The sequence below is a fragment of the Homarus americanus genome, unplaced genomic scaffold (genome assembly GCF_018991925.1).
Source record: "Homarus americanus isolate GMGI-L3 unplaced genomic scaffold, GMGI_Hamer_2.0 scaffold23578, whole genome shotgun sequence".
NCBI lineage: Eukaryota > Metazoa > Arthropoda > Malacostraca > Decapoda > Nephropidae > Homarus > Homarus americanus.
The window spans coordinates 10001798-10028045 of record NW_024733231.1 but is presented as its reverse complement, the minus strand read 5'-3'; the positions used below and the strand labels follow the sequence as shown (position 1 = coordinate 10028045).

General features: G+C 34.6%; 1 protein-coding gene across 1 annotated transcript in view; it reads left to right on the top strand.

Annotated features, from left to right (window-relative positions):
- Window positions 1–26248, top strand: part of LOC121869749 (probable E3 ubiquitin-protein ligase HERC1) — a gene marked incomplete in the record, with an annotated part of 301592 nt that overhangs the window by 74143 nt on the left and 201201 nt on the right. The window contains 4 exon segments of the mRNA XM_042371322.1: window positions 13117–13342; window positions 19385–19561; window positions 21137–21271; window positions 23278–23414. Of these exon segments, the coding sequence (XP_042227256.1) occupies window positions 13117–13342; window positions 19385–19561; window positions 21137–21271; window positions 23278–23414 (675 nt within the window).

Genomic DNA, 26248 nt, shown 5'->3' with positions numbered 1-26248 from the left:
CACACACACACACACACACTCACACTCACACACACACACTCACACCACACACACACACACACTCACACACACACACACACACACACACCACACACACACACACACACACACACACACCCACACTCACACCACACACACACACACACACACACACCCCACACACACACACACACACACACACACACACACACACACACACACCACACACACACACACACACACACACACACACACACACACACACACACACACACACACACACACACACACACACCACACACACACACACACACACACACACCTCCTGGGCCACACCCTGGCCAATACCACACACACACACACTCACACACACACACACACACACACACACACACACACACACACACACACACGAGACCACCACCAGTGTGTGTGTGTGTTGTTACAGACTGGCTTGTCCTAGATTGTGTTGAACCATATTTCATCACTCTGGTAACAGTAACAAATAACAAGGTCGCCAATGAAACTAGTAAATGAAAGTAATAAGCAATACACTAGAGTAAATTAAAATTCAAAATCATTTAAACACAGAATAAAGTCTCTGATAAGTACCAACAAACGAATCAAAAGATTAGTTTACAAGTATTAACCGATTTGAGAATATTCACAACTCGGCAGACAAACAAGTTACGTTAGTCATACTTACAGTGACAAGTGAGGAAACAATAACGAGGGTTTGGGGGCCACCACCAATGCAATACAAAGAAGATTAGATAACGCCATCGTTCTTTAACTGTACAGTCAACCCTCACTTTACGCGGTTAATGTAACCCACAGGGTACCGCGGAAAGTGAAGTGAGAAACGCGTAAAGTGAATAACATAACATATGGGATTAAATGAAATAGAGACCAGCTGACCCCCAAACTCCACTTTTTCCGACACAATACCTATGTTCTAGTAAAAATAACATCTTAATTTTATGATGGTACATGCACACAATTAATACTTAAGAGAAATAGAGAAATACAGTCGCCAAGTTAATGTCCATTCAAATAATGGAATCGACTCCCTCCCCCTCTTCTCACATTACACTGCTGGCTCTTCCCTCTGAGAAATTTTGGGGGGAAATCCAGGTATAGTAATAAATAATACCTCAAACTAAAGGTAGGATAATATAATTGACATTGCTGGATTCCTTGTAAGACCAGGAATATTTTGAATATATATGTCATATATTTTTCACAAAAGATAGCATATTTACTCAGAGTAAACATTACATCTAAAATTTGTATGTCTAATGCAAAATCTATGATGTTTATATTCAAAATGATCATCAAATTGTAAGAATTCCAGCAATGTAAATTATATTCTGGCCTGGTAATTTGTATGAATTTTATGAGCTAAAACAAATATCTTCAGTTAATAACAAAAAAAAAATATTCTTCACGACACTATCTGTCAATCAAAGTACCCCACCTTGCCTCCCCCCCTCTTCCAACCCCGCGGTCAGTCCCAACCCTCCCCCCACCTCCCACCAACCCTCCCTTCAAGAGAAAGAGTGGGTGAAAAAACTAGATTTTAACATTTAGTATTAAATAATACCTCAGATTAAAGTTAGGATAATATAATTGACATTGCTGGATTCCTTGTAAGACCAGGAATAATTTGAATATAAATGTCATATATTTTGCACAAAAGATAACATATTTACTCAGAGTATACATTATATCTAAAAATTTTATGTCTAATGCAAAATATATGATGTTTATATTCAAAATGATCATCAAATTGTAAGAATTCCAGCAATGTAAATTATATTCTGGCCGGGTAATTTGTATGAATTTTATGAGCTAAAATAAAAATCTTCAGTTAATAAAAAAAAAAAAATTCTTCACACGGTAACAGATGGCCGGTCCCTCCCTCCCTCCCCCCACCCCCCACCAACCGTCCCTACTAGATAAATGTGTGGGAATACCAGACTGTTTGCCTTTTTAGTAATAAATAATAAATCAGACTAAAGTTAGGATAATATAATTGACATTGCTGGATTCCTTGTAAGACCAGGAATATTTTGAATATAAATGTCATATATTTTGCACAAAAGATAACATATTTACTCAGAGTAAACATTATATCTAAAATTTGTATGTCTAATGCAAAATATATGATGTTTATATTCAAAATAATCATCAAATTGTAAGAATTCCAGCAATGTAAATTCTATTCTGGCCGGATAATTTGTATTAATTTTATGAGCTAAATAAAAAAATTATACTTCACCCGTGTAAAGGGGTACACCCACCGCGGAATGTGAGCATCCTGGGTTCTGGCAGGGCACCGCGTAAACGTGGAAATGCGGAATGTGGGACCGCGTAAAGTGAGGGTTGACTGTATATTGTTACAAAATTTAATACCTAGTACACAATATTATATCCTACACAATACAGTGGTCCCTCGGTTAACGAGCACAATCCGTTCCAGCAGGTTGCTCGTTAACCGAAAAACTCGTTAACCGAAACCATTGTTTGAATGGGTTTTTGGGTAATTGGTTCCAGCTCACCGAAAATTGCCTAAATTCAACAAAAAAGGTAGAAAAGTATGTAGAAGGCTCCTGGATGATGATGATGATGGGAATTAGAATGGGGGTGGAGGAGAAGGGAGAAGAGAAGGCATTGGGGTGGAAGAGAAGTCACCCCATGGCACCATTTCACCCATAAAATTTTAGTTCTCTTGGTGTAATTCAAGATTATTTTCTTTAAATCAACACTGCACTGCGTTATATATTGTCAATATGTAAAATAAATTTCAAAATGACCAATAATTTGCTTGGAAACACAGAAAAAAAGCATTTAGTTGAAGAGAGTCTCAAGCAAGATGTTACCTCCACTGAAAACAGAGAGAGACTAACGCCTGTCTGGTGTGTTAACAAGCTGGATGGCACGCCAGAAACTAGTTTCTTTACCTTCAATTATGTTCAATAATTGTTAAAATGACTAAAAAAGTTAATATTAAGCTTTTAAAATTATTGAATAGTATAAACTTCTTGATATTTACTAAAATAGTAAGGAATTTAAGCCCTAAAACCGATAACTGTATTGGCAGACTAATACTACAGCTGGTGGACCGCCAAATGCAAGCGAAAACATGTTGAGGTCGACTCGTAAAAAACTCGTTAACCGAAGTTAAGAATCTTATGGAAGGTAAATCGTTAACCGAGGCGCTCGTTAACCTAGGGATCACTGTATTATATCCTACATAATATTATATCCTACATAATATTATATCCTACATAATATTATATCCTGCACAATATTATATCCTACACAATATTATATCCTACACACAATATTATATCCAACACAATATTATATCCAACACAATATTATATCCTACACAATATTATATCCAACACAATATTATATCCAACACAATATTATATCCTACACAATATTATATCCAACACAATATTATATCCAACACAATATTATATCCTACACAATATTATATCCAACACAATATTATATCCAACACAATATTATATCCAACACAATATTATATCCAACACAATATTATATCCAACACAATATTATATCCAACACAATATTATATCCTACACAATATTATATCCTACACAATATTATATCCAACACAATATTATATCCAACACAATATTATATCCAACACAATATTATATCCAACACAATATTATATCCAACACAATATTATATCCTACACAATATTATATCCTACACTATATTATATCCAACACAATATTATATCCAACACAATATTATATCCAACACAATATTATATCCTACACAATATTATATTCAACACAATATTATATCCAACACAATATTATATCCAACACAATATTATATCCAACACAATATTATATCCAACACAATATTATATCCAACACAATATTATATCCAACACAATATTATATCCATATCCAACACAATATTATATCCTACACAATATTATATCCAACACAATATTATATCCAACACAATATTATATCCAACACAATATTATATCCAACACAATATTATATCCAACACAATATTATATCCAACACAATATTATATCCTACACAATATTATATCCTACACAATATTATATCCAACACAATATTATATCCAACACAATATTATATCCAACACAATATTATATCCAACACAATATTATATCCAACACAATATTATATCCTACACACAATATTATATCCTACACACAATATTATATCCTACACAATATTATATCCAACACAATATTATATCCTCCACTCAATATTATATCCTACACACAATATTATATCCAACACAATATTATATCCAACACAATATATCCTACACAATATTATATCCTACACAATATTATATCCTACACAATATTATATCCTACACAATATTGTATCCTACACAATATTATATTATATCCTACACAATATTATATCCTACATACAATATTATATCCAACACAATATTATATCCAACACAATATTATATCCTACACAATATTATATCCTACACACAATATTATATCCTACACAATATTATATCCAACACAATATTATATCCAACACAATATTATATCCAACACAATATTATATCCAACACAATATTATATCCAACACAATATTATATCCTACACACAATATTATATCCTACACACAATATTATATCCAACACAATATTATATCCAACACAATATTATATCCTACACAATATTATATCCTACACACAATATTATATCCAACGCAATATTATATCCTACGCAATATTATATCCAACACAATATTATATCCAACACAATATTATATCAACACAATATTATCAACACAATATTATATCCAACACAATATATCAACACAATATTATATCCAACACAATATTATATCCAACACAATATTATTATATCCCTACACAATATTATATCCATACAATATTATATCCAACACAATATTATATCAACCTATTATATCCTACACAATATTATATCCTACACACAATATTATATCCCTACACACAATATTATATCCTACACAATATTATATCCTACACAATATTATATCCAACACAATATTATATCCAACACAATATTATCACACAGTATTATATCCTACACAGTATTATATCCTACACAATGTTTATCCTACACAATATTTATATCAACACAATAACATATCAACACAATATTATATCCAACACAATATTATATCCACACACACAATATTGCCAACTCCTACACAATATTATATCCAACACAATATTATATCCAACACAATATTATATCCTACACAATATTATATCCAACACAATATTATATCCTACACAATATTATATCCTACACAATATTATATCCTACACAATATTATATCCAACACAATATTATATCCAACACAATATTATATCCTACACACAATATTATATCCAACACAATATTATATCCTACACACAATATTATATCCTACACAATATTATATCCAACACAATATTATATCCAACACAATATTATATCCTACACACAATATTATATCCTACACAATATTATATCCAACACAATATTATATCCAACACAATATTATATCCAACACAATATTATATCCAACACAATATTATATCCTACACAATATTATATGCTACACAATATTATATCCTACACAATATTATATCCAACACAATATTATATCCTACACACAATATATCCTACACACAATATTATATCCTACACAATATTATATCCAACACAATATTATATCCAACACAATATTATATCCTACACAATATTATATCCAACACACAATATTATATCCTACACAATATTATATCCAACACAATATTATATCCAACACAATATTATATCCTACACACAACATTATATCCTACACAATATTATATCCAACACAATATTATATCCTACACACAATATTATATCCTACACACAATATTATATCCTACACAATATTATATCCAACATAATATTATATCCTACACACAATATTATATCCTACACAATATTATATCCTACACAATATTATATCCAACACAATATTATATCCAACACAATATTATATCCTACACACAATATTATATCCTACACACAATATTATATCCAACACAATATTATATCCAACACAATATTATATCCAACACAATATTATATCCTACACACAATATTATATCCTACACAATAATATATCCAACACAATATTATATCCAACACAATATTATATCCTACACACAACATTATATCCTACACAATATTATATCCAACACAGTATTATATCCTACACACAATATTATATCCTACACACAATATTATATCCTACACAATATTATATCCAACACAATATTATATCCTACACACAATATTATATCCTACACAATATTATATCCTACACAATATTATATCCAACACAATATTATATCCAACAAAATATTATATCCTACACACAATATTATATCCTACACAATATTATATCCTACACAATATTATATCCAACACAATATTATATCCAACACAATATTATATCCTACACACAATATTATATCCTACACAATATTATATCCAACACAATATTATATCCAACACATTATTATATCCTACACACAACATTATATCCTACACAATATTATATCCAACACAATATTATATCCTACACACAACATTATATCCTACACAATATTATATCCTACACAATATTATATCCTACACACAATATTATATCCTACACAATATTATATCCTACACACAATATTATATCCAACACAATATTGTATCCTACACACAATATTATATCCAACACAATATTATATCCTACACAATATTATATCCAACACAATATTATATCCTACACACAATATTATATCCTACACACAATATTATATCCTACACAATATTATATCCAACACAATATTATATCCTACACACAATATTATATCCTACACAATATTATATCCTACACAATATTATATCCAACACAATATTATATCCAACACAATATTATATCCTACACAATATTATATCCAACACACAATATTATATCCTACACAATATTATATCCAACACAATATTATATCCAACACAATATTATATCCAACACAATATATCCTACACACAACATTATATCCTACACAATATTATATCCAACACAATATTATATCCTACACACAATATTATATCCTACACACAATATTATATCCTACACAATATTATATCCAACACAATATTATATCCTACACACAACATTATATCCTACACAATATTATATCCTACACAATATTATATCCTATACACAATATTATATCCTACACAATATTATATCCTACACACAATATTATATCCAACACAATATTGTATCCTACACACAATATTATATCCAACACAATATTATATCCTACACAATATTATATCCAACACAATATTATATCCTACACACAATATTATATCCTACACACAATATTATATCCTACACAATATTATATCCAACACAATATTATATCCTACACACAATATTATATCCAACACAATATTATATCCTACACAATATTATATCCAACACAATATTATATCCACAATATTATATCCAACACAATATTATATATCCACATCCAACACAATATTATATCCTACACAATATTATCCAACACAATATTATATCCTACACACAACATTATATCCTACACAATATTATATCCAACACAATATTATATCCTACACACAATATTATATCCTACACACAATATTATATCCTACACAATATTATATCCAACACAATATTATATCCTACACAATATTATATCCAACACAATATTATATCCAACACAATATTATATCCTACACAATATTATATCCAACACACACTATTATATCCTACACAATATTATATCCAACACAATATTATATCCAACACAATATTATATCCTACACACAACATTATATCCTACACAATATTATATCCAACACAATATTATATCCTACACACAATATTATATCCTACACACAATATTATATCCTACACAATATTATATCCAACACAATATTATATCCTACACAGAATATTATATCCTACACAATATTATATCCTACACAATATTATATCCAACACAATATTATATCCAACACAATATTATATCCAACACAATATTATATCCTACACACAATATTATATCCTACACAATATTATATCCAACACAATATTATATCCAACACAATATTATATCCAACACAATATTATATCCTACACAATATTATATCCAACACAATATTATATCCTACACAATATTATATCCAACACAATATTATATCCAACACAATATTATATCCAACACAATATTATATCCAACACAATATTATATCCTACACAATATTATATCCAACACAATATTATATCCAACACAATATTATATCCAACACAATATTATATCCTACACACAATATTATATCCTACACACAATATTATATCCTACACAATATTATATCCAACACAATATTATATCCAACACAATATTATATCCAACACAATATTATATCCTACACACAATATTATATCCTACACACAATATTATATCCTACACAATATTATATCCTACACAATATTGTATCCTACACACAATATTATATCCTACACACAATATTATATCCAACACAATATTATATCCAACACAAGATTATATGCAACACAATATTATATCCTACACACAATATTATATCCTACACACAATATTATATCCAACACAATATTATATCCTACACACAATATTATATCCTACACACAATATTATATCCAACACAATATATTCAACACAATAGTATATCCTACACACAATATTATATCCTACACACAATACTATATCCAACACAATATTATATCCAACACAATATTATATCCTACACAATATTATATCCAACACAATATTATATCCAACACACAATATTATATCCTACACACAATATTATATCCAACACAATATTATATCCTACACAATATTATATCCAACGCAATATTATATCCTACACACAATATTATATCCTACACACAATATTATATCCAACACAATAGTATATCCTACACACAATATTATATCCTACACACAATATTATATCCAACACAATATTATATCCAACACAATATTATATCCAACACAATATTATATCCTACACACAATATTATATCCTACACACAATATTATATCCAACACAATATTATATCCTACACACAATATTATATCCTACACACAATATTATATCCAACACAATATATTCAACACAATAGTATATCCTACACACAATATTATATCCTACACACAATACTATATCCAACACAATATTATATCCAACACAATATTATATCCTACACAATATTATATCCAACACAATATTATATCCAACACACAATATTATATCCTACACACAATATTATATCCAACACAATATTATATCCTACACAATATTATATCCAACGCAATATTATATCCTACACACAATATTATATCCTACACACAATATTATATCCAACACAATAGTATATCCTACACACAATATTATATCCTACACAAATATTATATCCTACACAATATTATATCCTACACAATATTATATCCTACACATATTATATCCTACACACAATATTATATCCAACACAATATTATATCCTACACACAATATTATATCCTACACACAATATTATATCCAACACAATATTATATCCTACACAATATTATATCCTACACAATATTATATCCTACACACAATATTATATCCTACACAATATTATATCCTACACAATATTATATCCTACACAATATTATATCCTACACAATATTATATCCAACACAATATTATATCCTACACAATATTATATCCTACACACAATATTATATCCAACACAATATTATATCCACACAGACAAATATTACATCCTACACAATATTATATCCTACACAATATTATATCCTACACACAATATTATATCCTACACACAATATTGTATCCTACACACAATATATCCTACACAATATTATATCCTACACAATATTATATCCTACACACAATATTGTATCCTACACACAATATATCCTACACAATATTATGTCCTACACAATATTATATCCTACACACAATATTATATCCTACACAATATTATATCCTACACAATATTGTATCCTACACACAATATATCCTACACAATATTATGTCCTACACAATATTATATCCTACACACAATATTATATCCTACACAATATTATATCCTGCACAATATTGTATATCCTGCACGATATTCTGTCCTGCACAATGTTATATCACCACACAATGTTATATCCAGGCGCAATCAGTATATCAGCCTGATATTGTAATCACCACACAATGTTATATCCTGCACAGTAATTATATCTACAATACAACCCATATCAAGCACAATATTACATGTCACCACACGTATTACTTAATCCTGCACACACAATATTATATCCTACACAATATTATATCCTACACAATATTATATCCTACACAATATTATATCCTACACACAATATTGTATCCTACACAATATATCCTACACAATACTATATCCTACACACAATATTGTATCCTACACACAATATTATATCCTACACACAATATTATATCCTACACACAATATTATATCCTACACAATATTCTATCCTACACAATATTATATCCTACACAATATTATATCCTACACAATATTATATCCAACACAATATTATATCCTACACAATATTATATCCTACACAATATTATATCCAACACAATATTATATCCTACACAATATTATATCCTACACAATATTATATCCTACACAATATTATATCCTACACAATATTATATCCAACACAATATTCTATCCTACACAATATTATATCCTACACAATATTATATCCTACACAATATTATATCCAACACAATATTATATCCTACACAATATTATATCCTACACAATATTATATCCTACACAATATTATATCCAACACAATATTATATCCTACACAATATTATATCCTACACAATATTATATCCTACACAATATTATATCCTACACAATATTATATCCAACACAATATTCTATCCTACACAATATTATATCCTACACAATATTATATCCTACACAATATTATATCCAACACAATATTATATCCTACACAATATTATATCCAACACAATATTATATCCTACACAATATTATATCCTACACAATATTATATCGAACACAATATTATATCCAACACAATATTTTATCCTACACAATATTATATCCTACACAATATTATATCCTACACAATATTATATCCAACACAATATTGTATCCTACACACAACATTATATCCTACACAATATCCTATCCACACAATATTATATCCTACACAATATTATATCCTACACAATATTATATCCTACACAATATTATATCCAACACAATATTATATCCTACACATATTATATCCTACACAATATTATATCCTACACAATATTATATCCTACACAATATTATATCCAACACAATATTATATCCAACACAATATTTTATCCTACACAATATTATATCCTACACAATATTATATCCTACACAATATTATATCCTACACAATATTATATCCTACACAATATTATATCCAACACAATATTATATCCTCCACTCAATATTATATCCTACACACAATATTATATCCAACACAATATTATATCCAACACAATATATCCTACACAATATTATATCGTACACAATATTATATCGTACACAATATTATATCCTACACAATATTATATCCTACACAATATATCCTACATACAATATTATATCCTACACAATATTATATCCTACATACAATATTATATCCTACACAATATTATATCCTACACAATATTATATCCTACACGCAATATTAATATCCTACACAATATTATATCTTACACGCAATATTATATCCTACATAATATTATATGCTACACAATATTATATCGTACACAATATTATATCCTACACAATATTATATCCAACACAATATTATATCCTCCACTCAATATTATATCCTACACACAATATTATATCCAACACAATATTATATCCAACACAATATATCCTACACAATATTATATCCTACACAATATTATATCCTATACAATATTATATCGTACACAATATTATATCGTACACAATATTATATCCTACACAATATTATATCCTACACAATATTATATCCTACACAATATTATATCCTACACGCAATATTAATATCCTACACAATATTATATCCTACACAATATTATATCCTACACACAATATTATATCCTACACACAATATTATATCCTACACACAATAATATATCCTACACACAATATTATATCCTGAAGTCGTCCGGTTAGCCGGAAATCTCTCATCCCCTGAAGTGCTCTGGTACAATTGTTCCGGCTAACAGAGATATTACTTATTCCTATAATAATAATCATCAACTTTTCATACCGCTCGGTTATTTCCGATTCATTCCTTTTTCAAATAATTTACTTCTGGAAAAAAACTTAAGCCAAAATTAAGCCAAAATCTGGATTATAGTGATTCAAGTTAATGAAGGTACTGTGTATAGAGGCTTACACCCGCCTCAAGTTCCATTATAACTGAGTCAGGATCATTTAACTCTCCTTGATCACGGACTCTGTCCGCTGATCAGTCGTATATATCTACAGCTTTAGTCTTCTTGATGACTACCTCATGGAGGACCTCAAAGACCAGTTTGTGACTACTACATGTACCAGGAAAACTTGTAGTGTTAGATATTAATAACTGGTGTATTGACAGTGCTGTATAGATGAAGTTTTGTGTAGAGGAAGGGTGAGATGGTGTAGCATATGAATGAGACCAGTTGGATCAACAGGAGAAAGTCAGAATGTGGAGAGGGAGGAGGCCAAGAATGAGATGGGGAGAAGGTGTGAGAAGATGATAAATAGCTGGTGAGAGAGAGCTGCAAGAGACTGTGTCACCACATACTGTAATCACGGCTGACGTATGAATTAATCACTGGATTATTTTGTCAAGAATAATGGCTCTGTGTACAACTAACAGGAGTAATAATATCTTTTCTGATGTTCATTATTCTTATTTTTGTTTGTACAGGTCGAGGCTGGTCAATATTGCACCTTTGTCGTCCACAAAGATGGCGGGATCAGTGCGTGTGGCAAGGGAAGTTACGGCCGCCTAGGTCTCGGAGACTCAAATAACCAAGCCTCACCGAGAAGACTCAATCTGGACTCGAGAGTAAGAAGAGTTTCGTCTTCAAAGGGGAGCGACGGTCATACCATAGCACTGTCGACAACAGGCCAAGTCTACACGTGGGGCGATGGTAACTATTTGTCTGACAGTCGTATTTAGAACATGTGTGAGAACATAAGAACATAAGGAGTCTGCAATAGGCTGGTTGGCCTGTGCATGGCAGCTCCTGTCGAGAGTTACTACCACTCTCTATCATCCATGAATCTATCAAGCCTCCTTTAAAAACTTCCTGCATTCCAGCACTTACTACAAAGTTGCTAAGCTTGTTCCACTCGTCTACCACCCTATTTGTGAACCAGCTCCTTCATATCTCCCTCCTAAACCTAAACTTATCCAACTTAAATCCGTTGCTCCGAGTCCTATCCTGCTCCGATATTATAAGAACTTTATCTATATCTCCTTTATTGATTCTTTTCACCCACTTAAATACTTCTATCATATCTGCCCGCACTCTTCGTCTTTCTAGGGAATGCAAGTTTAGTTTCTTTAATTTATCTTGAAATGGAAGGTTTCTAAGTCCCGGAATCATTTTGTCATTCTTCGCTGCACCGACTCCAGGAAATTAATACCCATTCTATAATAATGGCACCAGAACTGAACGGCATAATCGAGGTGCGGCCTGACTAGTGCAAGATATACTGTAGTTACAATATTACCTCCGCACTCTTATTATAGTCATGCGCCGGTTAACGTCCAACCGAACAACGTCCGATCGCATATACGTCCAAAAAAACTTCCGTGACGCCTGCTGGACCACCACTCCACGACCCCCTGACGGAGACACGATGATCCTTCCCATACTGGCCAGATATTATGTGTTAAAGGAATATCCTTCCTTAGGCTCTAGTAAGCATTTGCCTCCAGGTGTAATGTTAACGTACATCTATTGAGGATAAAATCTTTCACCTACAAATTGACAATAACACATTTACTGTAATCAGACATATCTAGTTGCCTCAACAGTTGCAATCCCAGTTGCAATTGGGGTTGCAATTTCAAATTCTGTGTCATTACTACGGAATAAAGGAGTATCTGGTGTACTGCACTCTAAGATTAAGAGAAAACGGACTCAGGCGTCCTGAAGCGAGAGATGGGGGACACAAGCACTTACACGTGCCACTCATACTGACAGACTTGACACTCACTTACTTGACAAGTTTTACCAACCATTAGTTGTTACGTTATCTAGTGAATTTAGTCAATATTGTACAGTACAAGTACACTGCAATACAGTGGTCCCTCGGTTGACAATGGAACAAACCTGTACTGTACATGTACTAAATGATTACTGTACTTAAATTGTTATGTGTATTGCAAATATAGATTGCTTATATAGGTATTCAAATAAATCACTATCTTACAAGAATCCCAGCAATGTAAGTTATATTCACCCAGGTCGTTTGGGTGGCAAATTATGAGAAGAGTTGAGTCACTCTTAAGTAATGATAAATAAACAGGCAGGCCTTCAGCGCCAACTGTCAAATCTTATCTCAAATAAATAAACAAACACCAGACACTCTGTCACCCCCCATGCTCGCTGGCTACCTGCCTCCTTGTGTTCCCAGACAAAAGATTGGTGATAACTTTATTCTTTAAGGTGTTTATTTTATATAATATCTCAGACTAAAGTTAGAGATTAGAATTTGCATTGCTGGAATCCTTTGCAAGACAGCCAATAATTTGAATATAAACGTCATATATTTTGCTCAGATATAAAAATGTAGTACATTAGTGTACAATACTGTGTAGCACATTTTATAATACAGTATAAAGTTTTCAACTGTATTTTTGGGTAGATTTACATGAATTTTTTCATTTATTTTCATCCATTTACATGCACACACCGTACTAAAAGAAATAAATGACCTTAGTGCAATGCTGCAGTGTACATGCATTCATTACAGTACTAAAATTGTTATGTCTAGTGCAAATTACAGCATGTTTATATTCAAATTAATCAGTATCTTACAAGAATCCCAGCAATGTTAATTATATTCTCCCAGGCATTTTAAAATGAGAGCTCAGTAGGACTGTTAAATAAACACACAGAGACCTTCGGCTCAAACTGTCAAACATATCACCTCAACCTCCACCCCCACCCCTCCCTCCCTCCCTCCCTCCTCCTCCTCCCTCCTCCCTCCCTCCTCCCTCCCTCCCTCCCCTCCTCCCTCCCTCCTCCCTCCTCCCTCCCTCCTCCCTCCTCCCTCCTCCCTCTTATCTGCTCAGCCAGGGTTTTAGGCTTAGAGTTTTATCTTATATAATATCTCAGACTAAAGTTAGGAGATTATAATTTGCATTGCTGGAATCCTTGCAAGACAGCCAATAATTTGAATATAAACGTCATATATTTTACTCAAGAGATAAAATTGTAGTACATTAGTGTACATTTTATCATATAAAGTATTTCAATTGTATTTTTGGGTAGATTTACATAAATTTCTAAATTTATTTTCATCCATTTACATGCACACACCATACTAAAAGAAACACAAAAAAAATAAATGACCTTAGTGCAAAGCTGGAGTGTACATGTACTAATTTGATTACGGTACTAAAATTGTTATGTCTAGTGCAAATTATAGCATGTTTATATTCAAATTAATCAGTATCTTGCAAGAATCAGCAATGTAAATTATATTCACCAGGTCATTTCACTGGCTCTTTATAAGAAAGCTTCGAAGAACTGATAAATATGCACACTTAGACCTGGGCCTGTGCCAACTATCAAACCGCTCCCTCCCCCACGCCACCTCCTCCTCCCTCCCTCCCTCCTCTCCTCCCTCCTCCTCCCTCCCTCCTCCCTCCCTCCTCCCTCCCTCCCTCCCTCCCTCCCTCCTCCCTCCTCCCCTCCCTCCCTCCCTCTCCCCCATCTGCTGGCGTTGCTGGAATCCTTGCAAAACGGTGAATAATTTTAATATAAACGTCATATTTTGCACAAGAGATAAAAATTAATCACCTGTATCACATTACAGTAGTGATTTAACAGTAAAAGTGTATATGTACGTATATAGTATTCCACATACACGTAAGTATAAATACAAAGTTTATGTGATGACTGGACAACGTCCATTTAAGTTAATGTCACGTTTCCAAAAATGTATCTAGGACGTTAACCGGCGCATGACTGTACTTACACTTCTAGATATAAAACCTTATACTCTGTTTGCCTTATTTCGAACATTAACGCGCTGTTTTCTAGGCCATAGGTCTGGGCTTACAAGTACCCCTAAGTCTCTTTCACAAGTCGACTTCTCTAGGTTGATGTTGTTAAGGCTGTATACATTGACAGTATTTGTTCTTCCAATATTAAGTACGCTGCACTTGCTGGTGTTGAATATCATTTGCCATTTTTCTGACCACTCCTGTAGTTTATTTGAATCCTCCTGTAGTGCATTTGCACCATGCCATGAATTAATCTGCCACCCTATTTTGGCGTCATCCACAAACTTGCTCATGTCACTGCTGATCCCAGTATCTAGATCGTTTATGTAGATTATGAACAAGAGTGGGCCCATTACTGACCCCTGGGGAACCCCACCGGTTACACAGCCCCACTCAGATTTAACATCATCTACGCTGACCCTCTGTGTTGTATCGGTGACCCATGATTTTATCCAATTTAAAACTTTCCCCTCGATACCATGAGCCTTAACTTTTCTCAGAAGCCTCTGATGCGGTACTCTGTTAAACGCTTTGCTAAAGTCTAAGTAAATAACATCATAATTTTCGTCATTATTTACTACCTCGAAGACTCCTTAAAAACGACAGAAGATTTGTAAGAAAAGATTTTCCCTTTGTAAATCCATGTTGAGAGTCGTAGATTACTTTGTTTTTCTCTAAATGCAATCGGATGCTATTTGTTATTATTGATTCAAGAAATTTCCCCACTACTGATGTCAAACTAATCCGCCTGTAATTTGACGCTAATGCTCTGTCTCCATTTTTTGATATGGGTACTACATTTGCCTGTTTCTACAAGTCTGGCACAACTTCCGTGTCTAATGATATTGTAAATAAATTTACGAGGGGTCCGCTAATCTGTTCCTTACACTCGTTCAAAACTCGAGGAAAAATTTCATCCGGCCCTGGGGATTTTGTCTTCTTTAATTTATTTATCTTCTTAAGAACATCCTCTTTTCTGATAGTGATATTCTTTAATTTCTCTATTTCATTTCCCCTAAATATCAGTTCCACCTCTGGCATTTCCTCATGAATTTCTTCTGTGAAAACTGATAAGAAGTAACTGTTTAATTCTCTGCTTATTTTTTCACTGTCATCGATCACTTCTCCCCTCCCTGACTTTAAAGGTCCCACTTTATCCTTGACCTTTGTCCTATATACCTGGAAAAATCCCTTGGGATTTGCCTTGGATTCTCTTGCTATCCTGATTTCGTAGTCCCTCTTTGCCTTCCTTACATTTTTCTTAACATTCCTAGACTGTTCATTATACCTATCTCTGAGCTGCTCCTCCCCTCCCTTTAATTTCTTATAAATTCCTTTCTTTATTCCTATGTCATGTTCAAGTTTTTTTGCCATCCACCTTGGCTCATTCTTATTTGACCTAATTTTTCTGTATGGTATATATTTTGTTCCTGTGCTTTCGTAGTATTCTAGTGAATATATTATAGTCACGATCAATTGTTGTGTCGCCAGTGACCTCACCCGTTCTTATCTGGGACTGACCTGACTGTTACCAGGCGACCTCATCTAGGTACCTTCTTAACCCCTCATAATTCGCCGATCGAAAGTCTGGGACTGACCATATTGTCATTGTTTTTCGCTTCCCAATTTAGGGTGAACCTGATTTCTCTGTGATCACTGTTCCCTAGTTCTTCCCCTACTGTGATATCTCTGATAATATTTTCTTTATTTGTTCACACTAGGTCTAATATATTGTCACCTCTAGTAGGTTCTGTAATTAGTTGTTTCAAAAAATTGTCCTGTACTGCGACTAGGAAGTCTTCAGATTCATAGTCACCTACAATGTTGTCCCAGTCAATATTTCTGAAGTTGAAATTCCCCATAATGCACAGGTTGTTGTATCTTGCTGTCCTACTCATTTCCTGCCATTTGGGCTGAGCTGCTTCTTTCCCAAAACTTGGGGGCCTGTAAATCACTCCCATAATTATTTTTTCTCTTCTTTCCGTAATTTCTACCCATACAGACTCGGTTCATATTTCACCCGTTATTTTAATGTGTCCCTGACGAAGAGTGCGACCCCTCCCCCTTCCTACCTTCCCTGTCCTTGTGAAAAAGGTTGTACCCTTCTATGTGGTACTCTCATAAAAAAAATTTGCTCGTCAGAGTCATCCAAGTTTCGGTGGAGGTGTATGACTAGTGTACAGTATGGCTAGTGGACGTGTATGGCTAGTGTACGTGTATGGCTAGTGTATGTGTATGGCTAGTGTACGTGTATGGCTAGTGGAGGTGTATGACTAGTGTATGGCTAGTGGACGTGTATGGCTAGTGTACGTGTATGGCTAGTGGATGTGTATGGCTAGTGTACGTGTATGACTAGTGTACGTGTATGACTAGTGGAGGTGTATGACTAGTGTATGTCTAGTGTACGTGTATGGCTAGTGGACGTGTATGGCTAGTGTACGTGTATGGCTAGTGTACGTGTATGGCTAGTGTACGTGTATGACTAGTGGAGGTGTATGACTAGTGTATGTCTAGTGTACGTGTATGGCTAGTGTACGTGTATGGCTAGTGTACGTGTATGACTAGTGGAGGTGTATGACTAGTGTACGTGTATGACTAGTGTATGTCTAGTGTACGTGTATGGCTAGTGTACGTGTATGGCTAGTGTACGTGTATGGCTAGTGTACGTGTATGACTAGTGGAGGTGTATGACTAGTGTATGTCTAGTGTACGTGTATGGCTAGTGTACGTGTATGACTAGTGTACGTGTATGACTAGTGGAGGTGTATGACTAGTGTATGTCTAGTGTACGTGTATGGCTAGTGTACGTGTATGGCTAGTGTACGTGTATGACTAGTGGAGGTGTATGACTAGTGTATGTCTAGTGTACGTGTATGGCTAGTGGACGTGTATATCTATGTCTTATAAAATAAAGATATGTTAACTAATTTCTCGTGGTTTTCTCCCTCAGGTGACTATGGAAAACTTGGCCATGGAAATAATGCGACACAGAAATACCCGAGACTGATCGCTGGACCACTGACGGGCAAGGTGGTGCGGTGGGTGTCAGCAGGTTACCGCCACTCAGCCTGTGTCACTCAGGAAGGGGAGCTCTTCACCTGGGGAGAGGGAGATTATGGCAGACTTGGTGAGTGATGTTAAGTGTATCTGGTTATGAAAGTTTTAATGTTTGTTTGTTGCAGTAATAATTGTCATGGTGCCTTACAGTTAACTGTATAAAGGTAGACACTTTCTTGATATTTACTCTACTGGAAACAAATTACTGATTACTGTATTGGCGGACTGGCCAATCAGCTGATGCGCACAACAAAACGTGCTTCTCGTAAGGCTTTCGGTAATCAAAGTTTTGTTCGTTAATGGAACTGAAAATCCTTATGGGAGCTAATTCGTTAACCAAAATTTCGTTAATTGGACTGTTTGTTAACCGAGCCACCACCGTATGTGTTTTTTTTTTTTTTAATATGTGGAATCAGTTATTGTGCAAAATGACCAGCATGCATATTGGTAATTTTGTAAATTAACTTACAAACAGACAACCTAAACTAACCTAACCTTATGGTTGAATAAGGTTAGGTTAGTTTAGGTAAGTGTGGTTCTTTCAGAAGATATTTTATTAATCTTCCCCATTTCTTAGAATTATTATTATTATTTTTTTTTAGCATTTCTGGTGACCAGAGGTCAGGTAATTATAATTTAACACTACGCCTCTGACCCACTAATTATACACCTCCTGTGTCTCTAACGCACCATGGACTGCTAGAAACTTAAATTAAACAAATATTAAATGTAAGTTCATTGTGAAAAACCACAATTTTGAGCAACATATTACTGTACTAAGGTAAAAAGCAATAATTGACAAGAGCTAGGACTAGAGCCGTGAGTATTAATCACATGTTTGGCAGCGTGTGTCAGCAGCACCTCTCTCTCACAATTGTTCGTCCAAGTTTTATATTGTTTCATGCTCATTATTTTGGTTTTTACCATAAATCCAATAAAAAATAATTCATTGGACGGAAATGTCAATGTTAATTAAATTATTAGGTTATTTTTCATATTTTGATAAGTTTTCTAGGAGAGTTAAGGAAGTCTATATGTATTAAGGTAAATACAGTATGTACCAAGAAACAGCCCAAGGAAGAGGCTAAAAGAGCCCCATCCTGCACTAGGTAGAGTTAATATATTGTTATGCTCTCATAATAACTTATAATTTTGTTCAAGACCTCATAGAGGATAGGGCTGTCAACACTGTAGACTTATGGTTCTATTAACATATAGAGCTCTCAGGGGACAACTGCTTCTGGTGTGTCCTCGCCTGTGGCTGACACAACAGGACAGGATACTTAGTTTATCCTAAAGTATTAACATTAACCCAAGATGACATTTGGACCTGTGGTAAAGGAACCTTTGTTTAGTTTTGTTTTTAGATTCTTCTGAAATTAAGGAATTCAGGATCAATTCTCTGTGTTTACAGGCTTCTTGGGTGAACTTTGAATAGGCATAATCTTTACTTTCCAAATGATTGTGACAAAATAATTTTCACTTACTGCATATGTAAAGCTTAAATATCTTGGACAGGAAAATATTTTAGTCAGTTTGATATTTTTTGCATATACCTGTATATTGTACAATACAGTACTGTATATTTATACACCCCTGTATTTTGAAAGTTAAACCTATTACAATATCTCGTAACTTTCCCAAGGTCACGGAGACAGTACAAGCCGAAATGTGCCTACACTGGTGCGGGACATCTCGGGGGTGGGTCAGGTGGTGTGCGGCAGTGCCCACACACTGGCTCTGTCGGCCGATGGTAGAACCGTGTGGTCATTTGGATCTGGTAAGTATTTTCAACTTGATATAATGTTTTTCATCTGTTAAATAATTTTCACTAAAGACAGTGTAGTATGAGGCTGGTGTATAATATTTTATAATGTAAGGCATGATCCCTGTTGTAAAGATGACCATCACTGTTTAGTTCATGATGTACAGTATGTTAAAACTAAGGCCTTGAGGATATAGAAGGTGCCAGTACAGTTTCATTTATTTTGCTTCTGGAAGTATTTTATCTTCTATTACCGGGTAGCTGAGTAATACTTGACTACCTCAGACGGTAGCAACTCAGTCTTGCCAGCTACTAGACAGCTTGATCACCCTGCATATACTGCCCAGTTATAACTGTGGAAAAGTGGGTGTGCAAATATGCTGATAGCAGCACCAGAGCTGTGTCTTTCTCTTGGTGTCTGCTGGACAGTACTGTCTTCGGTAGCCTGTACCGGCTGAGTGTTTTATAATACTGTAATGCTTAACCCTTAAACTCCGGGCTTTGTAAGACCTGTCGAATCCCCCCACATGGGTATATTTAAGTAAAAGAACACTATTACAACTATGAAACATAAGTCTGATTGTCAACAACTGTTTTCACTGAGATGTTTGTTATTTATTGTAAAGTTTTGTATATAAATAACAAGTGAAATTTTACTATTATTTTTACAATTTTGGTAAAAATTTCAACAAAAAATGTATTTTTTTTTATTTACCCAAATTCCTTAAGGGCAATTTTTTTTTTGCATAACCGAAGTTATTGTCATAATTTAAAATTTTTGTAAGAGCAAATCTCCATAACCAGAGATTCCATAATGCGGGGGATGCCTGTACAGTATGTGTATGAAATTAGACAGTATTAACCACATACTATAAGTCATTCATGATTTAACATGGTAATAAATGAACAAAACACTTGAATTTAACTCCCCAGAAACGGTGTTGAGTGCTACTGGAGATGGTAAGTTGAGGCGGTGTGATCAGAGTTACTGGAAGTTACCTCCTTAAAACATCATGTCTGGAGATGGTAAGTTGAGGCGGTGTGATCAGAGTTACTGGAAGTTACCTCCTTAAAACATCATGTCTGGAGGTGGTAAGTTGAGGCGGTGTGATCAGAGTTACTGGAAGTTACCTCCTTAAAACATCATGTCTGGAGGTGGTAAGTTGAGGCAGTGTGATCAGAGTTACTGGAAGTTACCTCCTTAAAACATCATGTCTGGAGGTGGTAAGTTGAGGCGGTGTGATCAGAGTTACTGGAAGTTACCTCCTTAAAACATCATGTCTGGAGGTGGTAAGTTGAGGCGGTGTGATCAGAGTTACTGGAAGTTACCTCCTTAAAACATCATGTCTGGAGATGGTAAGTTGAGGCGGTGTGATCAGAGTTACTGGAAGTTACCTCCTTAAAACATCATGTCTGGAGGTGGTAAGTTGAGGCGGTGTGATCAGAGTTACTGGAAGTTACCTCCTTAAAACATCATGTCTGGTGGTGGTAAGTTGAGGCGGTGTGATCAGAGTTACTGGAAGTTACCTCCTTAAAACATCATGTTTATTGTCCAACATAATTCCTTTAGGGAATCTCTTATCACCACAGCTTTCACTTGAACCTGATGGTCTTTTTCCTCTCATCTTGAATAAGGGTTCACAGTAACACAGTCCTCATCACTAACTGGGGAAGAATTCAAACTGATCAGTGCCATTGTTGTTGTGGCTGCTGCCAACTGGAGAGGTGAGCAGCCCTCCAACTGTCTTGTCACTACCACCAAGAATCCACGCAAAATAAATTGTAAAATGTTGGTAAAAATTTAGGTTAAAAATCGTGTTATTTTTTTCTTTTTTTTGTTTAAGATTTACCCAAATTCCATAAGGATGATTTTTTTTTCTCCATAGCCTGGGATTCCATAATTCAGGGAACTCCTGTACAGTATGACATCATACCAGTGACACCTGTATGAGGAGGAGTATTGTGCTGTGTGATGTGATGAATGGGAGAGTTGCATCACCATCATCCTCATTATTCAACAGGTGACCACGGTAAACTTGGACATGGGGACACGGCCAAGGTGTATCGACCTCGTGTCATAGAGGCTCTGCAGGGCCTGACAATACGCAAGCTGACCACGGGCACACAGGTGTCATTTGCACTTGCGGCTCATGGACAGGTAAGTTACCGTGAAGTTAAGACCGGTAGAATTTAAAATATCTTACACAAGTTCCTGATCTATTTTCTGGAGCAGACAACCTGTGTTATACTGCAGGGTAGCGTAGCCAAACAAGTGTACAGTGATCCCTCGGTTAACGAACGCCTCGGTTAACAAATTTTCGTTTAATGAACGACCTTCTGGAACGAATTGTGTTCGTTAACCGAGGGACCACTGTACAGTACAGGAATGTGATCCAGTAGCTGGTAGTGATCCATCTTCTGACACAATATCCCTCATAAAGGAATACGGTGATATCCCTGTTAGCCGTAACAGGTGGTGCAGAGCGCTTCCGGGAATGAGAGGTTTCCGGGTAACGTTGACGACTCTCTCGAACCCGGAAAAATATCTTTCATCCCCGGAATTTTCCTGGTATCGGGAAAATTTTCTCGGATTTTTCCAGAAAATGTGCCCCTCGTAAAATTTTTGAACAAATCGGAATTTTCCAGAAAATACCGCCTTTGAGATTGGTTAGGTTAAGTTAGAGTTGGTTAGGTGAAGGTAGGTTAGGTTAGGTAAGATTATATATTAAGATAAGGTTGGTTAGTTTAAGTTAGGTAAAATTTTATTAAGGTAGGTTAGATTAGATTAGATTAGATTAAGGTAGGTTAGGTTAGGTTAGGGTAAGGTATATTAGATTAGGGTGGGTAAGGTTGAATTAGGGTAGGCTAGGAGTATGGTGGACTGTGTTATACACTGTTGTAGGAGTATGGTGGACTGTGTTATACACTGTTGTAGGAGTATGGTGGACTGTGTTATACACTGTTGTAGGAGTATGGTGGACTGTGTTATACACTGTTGTAGGAGTATGGTGGACTGTGTTATACACTGTTGTAGGAGTATGGTGGACTGTGTTATACACTGTTGTAGGAGTATGGTGGACTGTGTTATACACTGTTGTAGGAGTATGGTGGACTGTGTTGTACACTGTTGTAGGAGTATGGTGGACTGTGTTATACAGTATGGTGGACTGTGTGTACACTGTTGTAGGAGTATGGTGGACTGTGTTATACACTGTTGTAGGAGTATGGTGGACTGTGTTATACACTGTTGTAGGAGTATGGTGGACTGTGTTTACACTGTTGTAGGAGTATGGTGGACTGTGTTGTACACTGTTGTAGGAGTATGGTGGACTGTGTTGTACTGTTGTAGGAGTATGGTGGACTGTGTTATACACTGTTGTAGGAGTATGGTGGACTGTGTTATACACTGTTGTAGGAGTATGGTGGACTGTGTTATTCACTGTTGTAGTGTATGGTGGTCTGTGTTATTCACTGTTGTAGGAGTATGGTGGACTGTGTTATACACTGCTGTAGGAGTATGGTGAACTGTGTTTTACACTGTTGTAGGAGTATGGTGGACTGTGTTATACACTCTTGTAGGAGTATGGTGGACTGTGTTATACACTGTTGTAGGAGTATGGTGGACTGTGTTTTACACTGTTGTAGGAGTATGGTGGACTGTGTTGTACACTGTTGTAGGAGTATGGTGGACTGTGTTGTACACTGTTGTAGGAGTATGGTGGACTGGTTGTACACTGTTGTAGGAGTATGGTGGACTGTGTTGTACACTGTTGTAGGAGTATGGTGGACTGTGTTATACACTGTTGTAGGAGTATGGTGGACTGTGTTGTACACTGTTGTAGGAGTATGGTGGACTGTGTTGTACACTGTTGTAGGAGTATGGTGGACTGTGTTGTACATTGTTGTAGGAGTATGGTGGACTGTGTTTTACACTGTTGTAGGAGTATGGTGGTCTGTGTTATACACTGTTGTATGGTGGACTGTGTTATACATTGTTGTAGGTGTATGGTGGACTGTGTTTTACACTGTTGTAGGAGTATGTGGTGGACTGTGTTATACACCGTTGTATGGGTGGACTGTGTTATACACTGTTGTATGGTGGACTGTGCTATGGGCCACCGTTGTAGGAGTATGGTGACTGTGCTGTACACCGTTGTGAGTATGGTGGACTGTTGTACACCGTTGTAGGAGTATGGTGGACTGTAAGTATACAATGCTGTAGGAGTATGGTGGACTGTGTTATACACTGTTGTAGGAGTATGGTGGACTGTGTTGTACACTGTTGTAGGAGTATGGTGGACTGTGTTATACACTGTTGTAGGAGTATGGTGGACTCTGTTGTACACTGTTGTAGGAGTATGGTGGACTGTGTTTTACACTGTTGTAGGAGTATGGTGGACTGTGTTATACACTGTTGTATGGTGGACTGTGTTATACACTGTTGTAGGAGTATGGTGGACTGTGTTATACACTGTTGTAGGAGTATGGTGGACTGTGTTGTACACTGTTGTAGGAGTATGGTGGACTGTGTTATACACTGTTGTAGGTAATTTGGACTGTTTGAGTATGGACTGTGTTACACTGTTGTAGGTATGGGGACTGTGTTATACACTGTTGTGGAATATGGTGGACTGTGTTATACATGTTGTAGGGTATAGTGGACTGTGTTATACACTGTTGTAGGAGTATGGTGGACTGTGTTATACATGTTGTAGGAGTATTTGGACTGTGTTATACACTGTTGTAGGAGTATAGTTGGACTGTGTTATACACTTTTGTAGAGGAATTATGGTGGACTGTGTTATACACTGTGTGATATAGTGGACTATGTATGGATGTATGGACTGTGTTATACACTGTTTGGGAATATGGTGGATGTTTATACACTGTTGTAGGAGTATAGTGGACTGTGTATACACTGTTGTAGGAGTATGGTGGACTGTGTTATACACTGTTGTAGGAGTATGGTGGACTGTGTTATGCACTGTTTTA